The sequence below is a fragment of the Clarias gariepinus genome, chromosome 14 (genome assembly GCF_024256425.1).
Source record: "Clarias gariepinus isolate MV-2021 ecotype Netherlands chromosome 14, CGAR_prim_01v2, whole genome shotgun sequence".
Taxonomy (NCBI): Eukaryota; Metazoa; Chordata; class Actinopteri; order Siluriformes; family Clariidae; genus Clarias; species Clarias gariepinus.
This window is the reverse complement of record NC_071113.1, coordinates 23,152,661-23,167,982: the sequence shown is the minus strand read 5'-3', so window position 1 is coordinate 23,167,982 and position 15,322 is coordinate 23,152,661. Positions and strand designations below refer to the sequence as shown.

The following is a 15,322-nucleotide window of genomic DNA, read 5'->3' as shown; positions in this document are numbered from 1 at the left end:
TTGTTTGGGTGTACAGTTAAGTGTTTTTTTCCCACACACCCCTGTTATTTTCTGTGGAAAATGGAGTTATTCCAGAATGCAACAGTCAGAGTTTTTACTAGAAACAGAAACTGCCACCATGTAAAAAGTTCAAGGCTGGGGTTAAAGGTTATCCAAACTAATTTGATCCTCAGGAATATTAGAAATATACACTCCATAAAAATGTTAATGGAATAGCCTGCAAAAAGCAAATGCTTTTTTCTTGTCTTTTTTTTTTTTTTTTTTTAAACATGTGTGGTGCATGTGGGTGTGTATTCAGTCCTTCGTCAGATTTGACTGTGCATAAACCCATAACTAGGAAGCAAAGCAACTGTAGAGGTTTTCTTGGGCCAATTTACGGTTTATCGGTGGAATTTGCTGACATGAGAGCCTTAAAATTAGCCAGACAGGAGGAAAGAACCGTGTGTATTTCAGCTATGTTTAAGACACTGTGTTAACCTTAGATCCTCAACTATTTCTTTTTTTGCCATCAGCTCTAATTCTGCCTGGATTTAGCTTGTATTCTCTTATCTGCCTTATCTCCCCACATAGAAAAATATAACCTACCATCCAATTATTTAATATATACAACACAACTTTACCTTACATAACATATGAAGCTTACTTAGGTTCAGGTATTTCCAGTGTAAAAATGTTATGGCTAATAGGGTAAGATTTGCTTAATGATCGAGCTACTTTGTGGTGTTGGACATTCTTCTAACCTTAAATCCAATCTCTCCCTTCTTGCAGCACAGGCAAGCCAGCATGAGGAAAATAAAGGTGAAGAGGCCAGAGAAAGACACAGCCACTACAGCCAGAGAGGATGACCAAGAGAGCTCACTCAGAGGAACGCCATCTGTGGGAAAACAAAAGTAATACATATAAATACTCAATAAATACTGCACTTTATTTTAGTCTTTCTTTAAAGCTGATTTATAACGAAATAACATGAAGAAAAAAACAAACCTGCCACTACATGCTGCCACTTCAATGACTTAAAAAATGGCCATAAAAAATAGCCAAGAAAACTGAGCTTATCAACCCTGATTATCATTTAGACATAAAAAGTTTAGTAGTTTAGTAGATTTTTGGAAAATGTTAACCCCATGAGAATTAATTACTATGTTAACATGTATTCATTGAAATGCAATATAGCATTTTGTCATTGTGTCAATATAGCATTGTGTCATTGTGTACAGTATTATATTCCCTTTAGTGGCAAAAATAAATCAGTCATACCATAATTACCCCCTAATATTGGTTATGCTCTGTGTTTTGCCACAAAAATTGAGTACATTATGTGTTCTGGCGCTCCTCTACTGGAACCAACATTAACCTTTTCAGCAATTTGCGCTACAATAGCTTTTATATTGGATCACTCTTCACTCCACAACCTTGTCAATCACCCTTGTCCACCCATGACCCTGTCACCAGTTTAGCGCTTTTAATTCCTTGGATCACTTTTGGTAGGTCATGACCAGTGCAGACTGGGAACATCCCACAAGAGCTGCCTTTTTGGAGCAAATCCTTATCATATCAACTTCAGGGGCAAAATTTCACTTGTTATATATTCCACTTTCACCTTCCAAGTGCCATCAGAATAGCTAGACACCTGGACCAAAGAAACTCCAAAACAGCAGGTTTTGTAAGATATTCCTGGTCTGCAGATGTTGTAACCTACCAAAAGCGATCCAAGAAAGAAGAAAAATCATGGGTCATGGGTGGCCAAGGCTGAATCTCATGGGGAGTAAACACTGACCCATGTAATCTCATTAATAGAAGAGATATTGTAGCTCAAATTGGTGGAAAGGTTAAAACTGGTTCATTATTCCTAGACCAATCATGAGGGCCCAAACCCCAGCCACTGGATTCAGTCCCGGTCCCAAGCCCGGATAAAATGGGCGGGTTGTGTCAGGAAGGGCTTCCGGTATAAAACCTGTGCCAAGCTTGTATGTGCAGACCAAATGGTCCACTTTGGCGACCCCTTGCTGGGAGCAGCCAAAAGACCAACAACATTCATTGACCAATCATGAACTGTTGTTCTAGTAGCTGTTCTAGTTCTAGTTGATCCAGACTCCCTCTGCCCTCCTGACCTGTCTGACCCATCCTGGTTCCCCGCTTTTGGTTGGAGATCTCGTCACATGGATGCCCCGTGTGTCTCTTTGGAACGCGTCTGGTGTCTGGGGACGGTTTCACTCAACCTAGAAGACGGTTTTGGCCTCGACTAGTGTTGACAGCTGTTTCATCTGAGGACTTGACGTGGCCGCAGTTGCTCGATAGTTCTGGATTGGAATTTCCTACAAGTCTACCTGAGTCTCCAATAACCACCTGGACTCCATATTAACCTCCATATCCTGGATCAAATAACATCAACTGTTATACTGAACTAGCAGGCACCTAAACACACAGTATGAATGCAGATCAATTTCTGCTTTCTTTTTCACCCAAATGAGGATGGGTTCCCTGTTAAGTCAGGTTCCTCCCAAGGTTTTTTCTCATTGCCATCTCAGGGAGTTTTTCCTTGCCACTGTCGCCCTCGGCTTGCTCATCTGACCATTTGTATTCATTCACATTCCATACAAACTTAAATAATTCTTTTGATTGTGTAAAGCTGCTTTGTGACAATGACAATTGTTAAAAGCTCTATACAAATAAAATTTTATTGAAAATGTAATAGTATAGTGTAAAGAAGAAGCAATTATGAACAAAAACAGCCTTGCATTTAACATTTAGGCAACAATGCGATAAGAATAGAGCACTCACTATAATCTCTTTTAGAGTGCCTAAGGCTGTGAGTAAGACACCATGAAGTGTTTCTCAATCCACTGATCTAAGAAGTTCATTGCTGCCACAAATCAAGCTGAACTGATGGACTTTGCTTTTGGCTTTTCCCCTCTAGTTGTAGGTCGAATAGGACTATTAGGGAACAATATTTTATACTTTGCAAACTTCATTTCTTTGTGCGTGCATGATCTTTTCAGGTTCCTCATAACATCCTTCTTCATCTTCTTCAGTACAATGTGATATACTGCTTCCATGGACTCCATGAACTCTACATATTACAACCACACACATGCTGCCATATGTTACTGCATGCCCATTAAGGATTTTGGCAACTAGTTGCTAGTCCCTCCTGCTGCATCTCAATTTCTATCACTTTCCTAAGAAAAGCAACAGAGAACTTATTACAGCTCAACGATTCCCAAGGAAACCATACCGAAGACTGGAAATCAAGAAATACCATCAGCCTCATTGAGATAAAACACACAAACACACAGACACACAAACCTGAATGATTTGAATGTTGAATATGTCTTACTTTTGGACAGCTTTGTGCTAAAATGTTGAATCAACAGCTTGTCCATGTCTACCCGTTTAAAGTCAACAAAAAACAAAAACGTGATAAACAAGTGTGGACGTACTGCATTATTAAACTACAGAGAATGACAATCACTGCAGGAAGAGCATTCTGCTAAAAGCTCTAAATATGGGTTGTAGCAGCATTAAGTGCCTCTCAACAAACCTGAACTCTGTGGTTTGAACAGCAGTTGCTGTGGAAACAGATGGGATGGCCAGAAGGTACATAAGACCTGGAGTAAGCTGCAAATCTCCCCCTATTTTTTTCTCTCTCTCTGTTCTTCTCCATCTCTGTAGCTTTCCCCATCCCCTTTCACTCATCATGCTTTCACTTCTCCATCCTGCTGATGCCTGTCTGATTAGTGACAGCTGTTCCATGTGCTGCATCTCTTCGTCCACATTTTAATATCTTCAGTGCAGAAGCATGGGAAAAGTGGATTCTCTGAAAGTCAAAACGATCATGACCTTGAAAATTTTATGAGACCTAAACTTGTGTGTGTGTGTGTGTGTGTGTGTGTGTGTGTGTGTGTGTGTGTGTGTGTGTGTGTGTGCACGCATATGGTTAAGTGCTCCTCTACTGCATATTTCATCCTGAATTTTACCAGAAGGCTACTGCGGTGCTTCTATCAGCCTGCCCACACATCTGTTAGCATATTGGCATGATGTTATGGTTACAAAAATATCCAAAGTATTTTCTGGGAAGGTGACACAGCTTTAGGATGTTGGAATGGGTTTCATAGCAACAGTAGAACCTAACAATTAAAAAAAATATTAATTGATCATTACTACTATTTACAACTATTTACAAAAGATGAACTATTTCAACACTTAAATGAGAATCTAAAATGTAAAGGGAAAAAGGGTTAAAAGTGTTGAGATTGTATTAGCTCACTTTAACTCACTGTCATCTTTAATTTTTTCTCTCTTCCTCTCTCTCTCTCTCTCTGCTTCCAGACTGTAAACATGCTGGTTTTGTCACTGTCTGCAACCATCTCTACTTCTGATTTCAAACACCTGCTACATAATTAAACATTTCTTGGATGGCAATTCTGTATAATAGTCATCAGGGGAGCGTTTTTTACAGCTTTAAATGTTTCACATCTCAATGCTTGTGTAACTGAACACCATGCACGCAAAAATGTAGTGAAGTAGAAAGTACAGATATTTTTGTAGGATTCGGTGGAGTATAAGTAAGAAGTTTACACTAATAAAACTACTCTAGTAAAGTAGCTATACTGAAAACTGTACTTAAGTATAATAACAAAGTATATTTACTTAATTACCTTCCAGCTCTGCAATTAATTTAGACTTCTTTAAGTTACAAATATTATTACACTTTGTAAGGAACGAAAAATATATAACTTAAAACAATATTTAAATAGGCTTCTTTCCATTAGGACGATAAGATAATGAGTTCACATTGATCGCCCTCCGTAAATGTCAGCAGTAAGGTAAAAACATATTTTTCTGATGTCACAACTGTAGAACACACGTACTATCCTATTTTTTTTATATCACAATTTTCTTCCTAATTTAGTCGTATCCAATTCCCATCCATCATTGGTGCATCAGCTGTAGAGGCGTGATTGATGTGAGAGCGCAAAGTACCTCTCATCCCACCCCTCCGAGAGATACTCAGCCAATCAGCTCTCTCCAGGCTGCGAGAGGTTACAGCATCACCCGGGAAACGAACTAGCGCTCTCAGGATGAGTCATGACTTTCTTCCGTACTACTACTTCATCATCCACTAAAAGTGCTAATAATAGCATCTTGGGCATTTCTTAACTTACATTGATGCTCATCCTCAACTTCCAAACAAATTTTTTCATTCCGCTGGTCAATAACTAGTACAATGGTACAAGAGCAGATCTAAGAAACACGCTTGGATAGGGTATCTTCTTATATGGGGTCACATGAGGGAAATCTATTTGGCTTTTTTAAACCCTTACCAATACAAAAAGGAAAAAAAGACAAAAATCATGGAAAGTTTTTGTCTTACATTTTTGTTTGTAAATGCACACTGGAGACCCATGTGAATGTCAAATAACTAAAAGTAAATTTTGCATAATTGGACCCCTTATGTGTGATAAAATTATTAACTATTAAATGTGGTCAAATATTTAATATGCTACAGTACATATTGGTTATATTAAAAAAAATACAGGGGACAAAATGTATTCCTGCAGCTTTTCTTCTTGCAGCTCTCCCAATTTGTCTTATGTCTCTTGCTCAGTGTCAGAAAGCATTTGTGATACTGGATGGGTGATGCATGTATTATGTTTTTTTTAACTGTTAATAGAAAAAAGGCCCTTTAAACTTTAAGTTAACTTAAAAGATAGTACTGTATACACTAGTAAAGATGGTATACAACCGGAAAGGTCAAACTAAAATGCATTGTTGATGACTGAATAGAATGGGTAGGATAAAATAAGGAAATCACTACAATGGTCTAAGATGTGACCACTTCCAATACATCATGTCAAAACACACACTGCCCATGACCGCTAAAATGTCACGCTGAATTGCAGCTTTTTATGCCATAAGCATATTTTTTGCATAAAATACCAAATAAAAGAAGAAAAAAAAAAACACACAGGAAGTCAGAGGATAAGTGAAATGAGCTTTTATTTCTGGCTGGCTAACTGGAATATAAATGCATGGAAATGGATCTCAGCAGGCTCAACATAAAGAAGATGCATAAAACTGTAATGCAAATGGAAGCAACATAATTAAATTCGCACTCAAATTAAAAAAGACACAAGAGACATTGCATGGAAAACAAAAAGATGTGTGGACATATAAGAGAGGAGAGAGAGAGAGAGAGAGAGAGAAATCGAGATGGACTTGAGCCAGTGGCAGAAGGTATGAGTCTCTGCACATACAGCAGTGGGACTACTGGATCCCTCCCATACTATACCCACCAGACCAACTCCAATTATCATCTGCTTGACTGAGACCAGAGGAAAATTTCATCCTGATCTGCATTTTCCTCCGGTGTTTACTGTTTGGTGTAGGATGATCACTACTGTATCTATTTTCACACTGATGCTTGCCTTACATACATAACATAATTTATATAACAGTGTACAGAATACAAGGTTGCTGAGTGTTTATAAATCATCCATCAAACACTTTGGTGTCTCTGGGTATTTGTTTCTGGCATGCTCACCATTTAAGTGCACTAATTAGATTCATTATTGCTAAAGAATGAGCTCAACAAAAAAGTGCTAATTTGAGTGGAATAATATGATGCAGTCTAGCAGTGTTGGTGTTCATTAAAGCATGCTAGCGGTGTTTGGCTGCATGATGCCTTTAGGGAGAAAAGCTTTAGTGAAATCAGGTGCTGATGAAAACAGTGGTGGAGAAAAATATTTGTAGTTTGTTTACCCACCTTCCTGAATACTGAGAGCCCACCTTTGTTGTGTTTTAAAATGTTCTTTTCAGCCCCACACTGAGTGAAAGTGAAAAAAAAATGTATCAGCTCAGCATGTACTGTTAATGTCTACATTTAGAATCAACCACATGCTGCCTCGTTGCCATAGTGAGAGAAAATGATTTTCTTAGCCAGAAGGATAGATGCTCTGTGGACACATTAAAGGGCGAAAACATTTACACACATGCACACACGGCATAAATGGTTCACCCTGAGGGGCAACAAATAAAAAAGAGCTTTGAGGGTTAACGTGAAAGCATTCACAGGGTTCTTCTGTATATAGAGCCTTTGAGGGCTCTCTAGTGACTAATTGTTAAAAACTAGCGCTCTGTTTTTACATAGACGCATCCAGGGTTCCTCTTTTACCTGAGTCTAATATGTGAAAGACCTTAACCAACACTAACCCTAAGGGTTACCCAAGAGCCTAATAGATAGTACTGTCTCATAGGCTTCTACATACTGTAGAGCCCTAACATAAAGAGTAACAGGTCTGTTTAACTTTTAAGGGATGGCTGTGTTTTTAAGAGATTTGTTGTGGGGTTCACAGAGAAAAGGCTAATTGATAAACACTCTGTTATACAGTCAAAGTAAAAGGCTAATCCAGACACTAATGCATAAGCAGGGTGTTTGTAGGCTTCAGCAAAAGTAGAAAAAAAGGATTCATGCAACAACATACATCAATTAAGGGTAAAAAAACATTTAAACACATTGAAGAAAAATAAATAATGATGAAATAAATATTTAGGCTTAAATATAACTGACTTAAAATGTATTTAAAATAAAAAGAATGAAAAAGCTGGAACAAGATGCTGCGTGAAAACACTATGAGAACATCTCTTTGTCCAACCGGTTGTGAAGCATGTGTGTGTCAAACACGCCAAATTTTGGCTCATATAACATCGGTCAGGTGACGTCGTCCGATGAGGTGCACCTGCAGGTTATAAATCGGATTGAACCGGAAACATGCTCAGGTGAATTTTTTTTGTCTGAAAAGACGTCCAGTCACGCCAGCAGTGCGGCATTGGAGCGCAGCATCTCGTTCCCGCTTTTTCAGGGAACAGGATTACAGCAAAGTAACCCAAGACGTGTTAACAACCTCCTTAGTTGTTATCCTTTTTTTGATGCAGACTAATAATTTGACCCTTCTGAAACAGGATAACATCTGTGAAACAAAAACAGGATATATCTCCTAACACGTGTCATAAGTTTTCATTACTTGACTTTAAACAGTTCACAACACTCAAATTTAGAACCCTTTTGAACATTCCCTTTCAAAAGCTACACTTGATGCTGCGTGAAAACGCTATGGGAACGAAAATACCAACGCCGCCGCACTGCAAGTGTCTGGCTCTAACTTACGACACTGGCTAGCGCGGTGGACGTAAATCTGAAGAGAACATACTAGAAACAGTAAGTGAAGTCTTTCCTGCTCTGGAGCTGTCAAAGGCGGAGGAAATGTGAGATTGCATTGTCTGTGGAATGGTTTGGGCGGTATGCGAACTGTAGTGGGTCTAGTGCAGAAATGATAAAGTCTCTGACCAGGCGTTTAAAGCATTTCATCACTACTGAGGTGAGGGCTACAGGGTGATAGTCATTAAGAGAAGCAGGATGAGGTTTCTTTGGAACCGGAAACAATGATGGACTCCTTGAAGCATGTGGGGATCACCGACTGAGATAAAGAGAGGTTGAATATCTCTGTGAACGGAGGACACGACCTGAGATGCCATCTGGTCCTGCTGCTTTCCTGGTGTATACCCTCTTGAAGGCTCTCCTCACGTCGTGCTCGGTGATGATGAACGCGTTTCCGGTGCTGGCAGTGTCTTTCTGTCTGTGTCTTCCTAGCAGTGTCTTCCTAGCATTAGCATCGCTAGCGTCTTTAACTGCAGCCTCGAAGCGAGCGTTGAGTGTTGAGCTCGTCTGCCAGAGTCGCGTCTGCGTTCGTCATACCGGATGTTGGGAGCCCTAGCACTTAGTATAGTTTTAATTACGCTGGCTGGAAGAACAGCATCTCTTAGTTGGTCTCCATCAGGGGCCAGACGTGAAAGTTCTAGAGCTCGGGCCGGGGATGAAATATTGACCCTGCGCCTGAGACAGAAGATCCCTCCTTACTGGAATCACACACAGTGAGCCGTCGAGGAGCGATATTAGATCCGAGAACCACACTCTGGTTGGCCAACGGGGCGCTATCAAACCCTGTTGACAGACCTTCACCAGGACTTCCAGGAGCAGAGCTATTGGAGGAAATGCATAAAGATATAATCCGGGCCACGTATGGGCCATCGCATCCAGACCCAAAGGAGCTGGAGGAGTCAGAAAGTAGTAAAGGGGACATTTTGCTGTTTCCTTGCGAGGCACAGAGGTCCACCTCAGACTTGCCACAGCAAGTCTGCTCCCACATTCATATGCCCCAGAAGCCTGTCCTGTGCCCAAAGCAGAAACTGGTGTGCTAGCTTGTTCAAGCGCAGTCCGCCCTGGCGATTTATGTATAAGACTACTGTAGTGTTGTCAATGCAACCACGGGGGGGCGCAATCCAGCGTCTTCTTGTGCCAGTCCCAAGTCTGGATAAATGCAGAGGGTTGTGTCAGGAAGGGCATCCGACGTAAAACATTTGCCAAATCAATGATGCGAATCAAGAATATAATTCCCATACCGGATCGGTCGTGGCCCGGGTTAACAACGACCGCCACTGGTGCTGTTGACCTACAGGGTGCTGGTGGAAATTGGGCTACTGTTGGTCGAAGAAGAAGAGGAGGAAGGCGTGTTCGTAAGCAGAGAGAGAAGAGGAAAGGCAAGAGTTTAGGAGTGATAGTGGGGACTTTGAATGTTGGGACCATGACAGGGAAGGGAAGAGAGTTAGTTGATATGATGCAGAGAAGGAAGGTGGATATACTGTGTGTCCAGGAGACCAGGTGGAAAGGTAGCAAGGCTAGAAGCTTAGGATCAGGGTTCAAATTGTTTTACCATGGTGTGGATAGGAAAAGAAATGGAGTAGGAGTTATACTAAAAGAGGAGTTTGTAAGGAATGTTCTAGAGGTGAAGAGAGTATCAGATAGGGTGATGAGTCTGAAGCTGGAAATTGAAGGGATAATGTTCAATGTTGTTAGTGGTTATGCCCCACAGGTAGGATGTGAGTTAAAAGAGAAGGAGAAATTCTGGAGTGAGTTAGATGAAGTGATGCAGAGCATCCCCAGAGGTGAAAGAGTGGTGATTGGTGCAGACTTCAATGGACATGTTGGGGAAGGGAACAGAGGTGATGAAAATGTGATGGGCAGGTTTGGTCTTCAGGACAGGAATGTAGAAGGACAGATGGTGGTGGACTTTGCAAAGAGGATGGAAATGGCAGTGGTAAATACTTTCTTCCAGAAGAGGCAGGAACATAGGGTGACATATAAGAGTGGAGGCAGAAGCACTCAGGTCGACTACATCTTGTGTCGACGTTGTAACCTGAAAGAGATCAGTGACTGCAAAGTGTTGGTAGGGGAGAGTGTAGCCAGACAACACAGAATGGTGGTGTGCAAAATAACCCTGGTGGTGAGGAAGGCGAAGAGGACAAAGGCAGAGCAGAGGACAAAGTGGTGGAAGCTGAGAAAGGAAGAATGTGGTGAAGTCTTTAGGGAGGAGTTGAGACAGGCTATGGGTGGTCAGGAGGTGCTTTCAGTTGACTGGACAACTACAGCCAATGTGATCAGGGAGACAGGTAGGAGGGTACTTGGTGTATCATCAGGTAAGGGGAAAGTGGACAAGGAGACTTGGTGGTGGAATGAGGAAGTCCAGGAGTGTATACAGGGAAAGAGGCTAGCTAAGAAGAAGTGGGACACTGAGAGGACTGAAGAGAGTAGACAGGAGTACAGGGAGATGCAGAGTAAGGTGAAGGTAGAGGTGGCAAAGGCCAAACAAAGAGCATATGAGGACTTGTATGCTAGGCTAGACAGTAAGGAGGGAGAGGGGGATTTGTACAGGTTGGCAAGGCAGAGAGATAGAGATGGGAAGGATGTGCAGCAGGTAAAAGTGATTAAAGATAGAGATGGAAATGTACTGACAGATGCCAGGAGGGTGATGGGAAGATGGAAGGAGTACTTTAAGGAGTTGATGAATGAGGAAAACGAAAGAGAACAAAGAGTAGAAGAGGTGACTGTTGTGGAACAGGAAGTAGCAAATATTGGTAGAAGTGAGGTGAGAAGGGCGTTGAAGAGGATGAAGAGTGGAAAGGCTGTTGGTCCTGATGACATACCTGTGGAGGTATGGAAGTGCTTAGGAGAGGTGGCAGTAGAGTTTTTGACAAGTTTGTTTAACAAGATCTTGGAGAGTGAGAGGATTCCAGAGGAATGGAGGAGAAGTGTATTGGTGCCAATTTTTAAGAACAAGGGAGATGTGCAAAGCTGTGGCAATTATAGAGGTATAAAGCTAATGAGCCAGACAATGAAGCTGTGGGAAAGAGTAGTGGAAGCTAGGTTAAGGGCAGAGGTGAGCATTTGTGAGCAGCAATATGGTTTTATGCCTAGAAAGAGTACATCAGATGCAGTATTTGCTTTGAGGATGCTGGCGGAGAAGTACAGAGAAGGTAACAGGGAGTTGCATTGTGTCTTTTTAGATTTAGAGAAAGCGTATGACAGGGTGCCAAGAGAGGAGCTGTGGTATTGTATGAGGAAGTCTGGAGTGGCAGAGAAGTATGTTAGAGTGGTGCAGGACATGTATGAGAGCTGTAAGACAGTGGTAAAATGTGCTGTAGGTGTGACAGAAGAGTTTAAGGTGGAGGTGGGTCTGCATCAAGGATCGGCTCTAAGCCCCTTTTTGTTTGCTCTGGTGATGGACAGGATGACAGATGAGGTAAGACAGGAGTCCCCATGGACTATGATGTTTGCAGATGACATTGTGCTCTGTAGCGAGAGCAGGGAACAGGTGGAGGAAAATTTGGAGAGGTGGAGGTATGCTCTGGAAAGCAGAGGAATGAAGGTTAGCCGCAGCAAGACGGAATACATGTGTGTAAATGAGAGTGACCCAGGAGGATCGGTGAGGCTACAGGGAGCAGAGGTAAAGAAGGTGCAGGATTTTAAGTACTTGGGGTCAACGGTCTAGAGCAACGGGGAGTGTGGAAAGGAGGTGAAGAGGCGGGTACAGGCAGGTTGGAATGAGTGGAGAAAAGTGTCAGGTGTGTTGTGCGATAAAAGAGTATCAGCAAGAATGAAAGGAAAGGTGTACAGGACAGTGGTGAGACCAGCGATGCTCTACGGCTTAGAGACAGTGGCGCTGAAGAAAAGACAGGAGGCAGAGTTGGAGGTAGCAGAGCTAAAGATGTTGAGGTTCTCTTTGGGAGTGACAAGGATGGATAGGATTAAGAATGAGTTTATCAGAGGGACAACCCACGTTAGATGTTTTGGAGATAAAGTCAGAGAGGCCAGATTGAGGTGGTTTGGACATGTTCAGAGGAGAGATTGTGAATATATCGGTAGAAGGATGCTGAGGTTGGAACTGCCAGGCAGGAGGTCTAGAGGAAGACCAAAGAGGAGATTTATGGATGCAGTGAGAGAGGACATGAAGTTAGTTGGTGTGAGAGAAGAGGATGCAGAGGATAGGGTTAGATGGAGGCAGATGATTCGCTGTGGCGACCCCTGAAAGGGAACAGCCGAAAGACAAAGAAGAAGAAGACTACTGTAGTGTTGTCCCCTCGCACTAGGACATGGTAGCCTCTCAACTGCTAGAGGAAGTATTTCAGGGCCAGAAATAGAGCCATCATTTCAGGCAGTTAAGGTGCCACGCGAGAAGATGACCTCTCCAGATCCCTTGGGCTGGACGGCCATGTAAGACTGCACCCCAGCCCGTGAGGGAAGTGTCTGTCGTTAGCATCTTGCAATGACAAGACGAACCTAGAGTGGGACCAAAGTCAGAAACCAGGTCTGAACCACATAAAAAGGGTACAAAGCCCCTACAGAAGGCCCAAAGGCATCACCGTGGACGCAGCTGCCATGAGAGCTAAAACTCTCTGAAAGTAATGAACAATCACTTTCTGGCCTAGCCTGATTTCCTTTAGGGTATTGAGAATGGATTCGATACGTGCAGGAGACTGCTGTGCTGCATTGCAATCGAATTCCATGTGACGCCCAAATACGTTGTCCTCTGAGCTGGAAAGAAAACGCCTCTCCTGGCGTTGAGTCTCAATCCTTAAGAATGGAGATGAGCTATAACGATATCTTGATGTCAAAGCGCTAGCTGCTAAGACTGAGCCAGGATCAGCCAGTCATCTATATAATTCAGTTAGGTGTTCGGCACCTAACATTTCGCTGGATGCCAGGGAGGAGTGCTTATTTCTTATAGGAATTTTTACATGCCCCTCCCCGGGGAAAGACACCCCATGTTCCTGAGCACGCCATCCACAGGACTTCTTTCTTTTTTTTTTGGTGGAGATGATGCTCCTCGGGTCCGATCTTTTTGAGGCGAATTGTGAAGTGCGGCAAGTCCCTCCCCAGTCTCTACGAGGGACACCTGGCTCGCCACACACTCCTTCTGTGCCTCACGCTTTGTGGGGACCAGACCTGGTCGGGACTGGGTGGCCGACGGTCCCAACTCCTGAGCATGGCAAGGGAAAACCTCACAAAGGCCTGCTCGTAGAGCTTTACCTCTCGAAACCTAGTGGCGGCGGTGTTTACGGCGTCCCAAAGGCGAGATGGGGACATCAAGGAGGAAAGCGCAATTCCTGTCCTTGATACCCATAAGGTTGAGCCACAGATGTCGCTCCGTGGTGACCATAGCAGCCATAGAATGGCCGATAGCACGGGCCGTCTGCTTGGTGGCACGGAGAAATAAATCTGTGGCTCGGCATAGGTTCACAAACGCTGCATCGTCAGTAGACCCACCAGTGCTCAGTTCTCTCAGCAGGTCAGCCTGGTATGCCTGCAAAACTGCCATGGTGTGCAGGGCAGCACCAGCCTGACCCGCTGCCTGAAAAAGCTTTTCCCACCAACAAAGATCTTAGTCTACACGGGTTGGTGTGGAGTTTTGCAAAAAACTATGCTCATACAGATGCAGCTTTGAAGATTTGTGTGCCTTCATAGCTTAGGCCTTACACTTGTTTTTAAATGGTACCTGTGGGCTGCTCCAAAACATGCACACACACACTGGGCTTTTTTAGAAAGGATGAGCTCCCAGGAGCGAGGTAGCCCGCAAGCGTCTCTTTAATCTGGGGCATCATCATATAAAACTGCGCTTTCACATCAATGACATTTGAATAAATTTGAATAAAATGTCAATAGCTTATTGAATAGAGCTTATTCCATAAATGAGTTAACTCGTCATGGTGGTCGCCGACCACCAACTTTGAGCCCTTGGGGGATTTTTTATTTTATTTTTTATTTTTTTTCTGCGGCCAGCGATATTATTAGAGGAGAGCTCTGATGTGGCTATCTCCATTTCCACGGAAGCAAGAGAGGAAATCTCTTCTGCCCATTCACAAGAAGCGCTGGAGCGCGCTTGAGAAGTCGACGCTAAAACTTTCCAATCCAGCGAGAGCGCGGGAGAAAGGGGGAATTCCGTCTCATGCGCATCTGCCAGATCGGTACGTGAACCCCACGGATGCGCCGCGGCTCGTGGTTTCTCTTTAAAGTATGCGAGCCACGCGCAAAGCACCTTAATCGGGAGGAGATCACAGTGCTCACACTCTCCCTTCGAGGAGAACGTGCTCTTCCTCCAAACACTTAAAACAGAAAGTGTGGAGATCGTTTTCCGAAAGAGATCTATCACATGGAGGCACGCATCCCCTATCAAACTCTGCCATATTGGTGAGTTATCTAACACTTCCTTTCTTTTGTTTGTATATTCGCTTACACACACAAACAAAATGCGGTCCTTGAAGACAAAAAGACCTGAGGATGTTTCCAGTTCACTCCTATTTATAACCTGCAGGTGCACCTCATCAGATGATGTCACCTGACCTAGGTTATATAAGTGTTTGACACACACATGCTTCACAACCGGTTAAACAAAGAGATGTTCCCATAGTGTTTTCACGCAGCATCTAATGTAGCTTTTGAAAGGGACCTGATAAAACTAGGTTAAGAACTGTCCCATGAATTATTAAAACCTGGAGGAACAGTGGTGAACCATCTTCTTCAAAGAAAAATGAGGTCGGAAAAATTTATATGATCATATTGGGAGATCACATAAATGTCTGATTAACTCAAATCATTAAAAAAAAACAACAACAGTAGAACTCATGGTTATGTTTAATAGTGAAAGTAAAAGGAGAAATACAGCCAAAGGATCATATACCTGTACATACAGTATATGCATATTAAATAAATGCTTACACAAACGTATATTCACAAACTGCATTAATAGATTTAAATATGCAAACACTGAACCATCTTTCTCATTCTCTTTTTTAATACATCTGAGCAGAACAATGCAGCAGCTCCTGAATCTTTAAAGCTATACTGGAAGCTGTGTGCCTTTTGCAGTTCCTTACGCAGGGATTGTTTAGCGGCTCCAGAAACACTAGAAACCATCGTCAAAGACTAGAT

At 42.6% G+C, this 15,322-nt stretch overlaps 1 protein-coding gene across 1 annotated transcript in view; it reads right to left on the bottom strand.

Annotated features, from left to right (window-relative positions):
- The window catches only part of aatkb (apoptosis-associated tyrosine kinase b), a 61,174-nt gene that overhangs the window by 25,228 nt on the left and 20,624 nt on the right, over positions 1-15,322 (bottom strand). Inside the window, exon 2 of the mRNA XM_053511377.1 lies at positions 741-874. Coding sequence (XP_053367352.1) covers positions 741-874 — 134 coding nt within the window. The remainder of the gene's footprint in view (positions 1-740; positions 875-15,322) is intronic.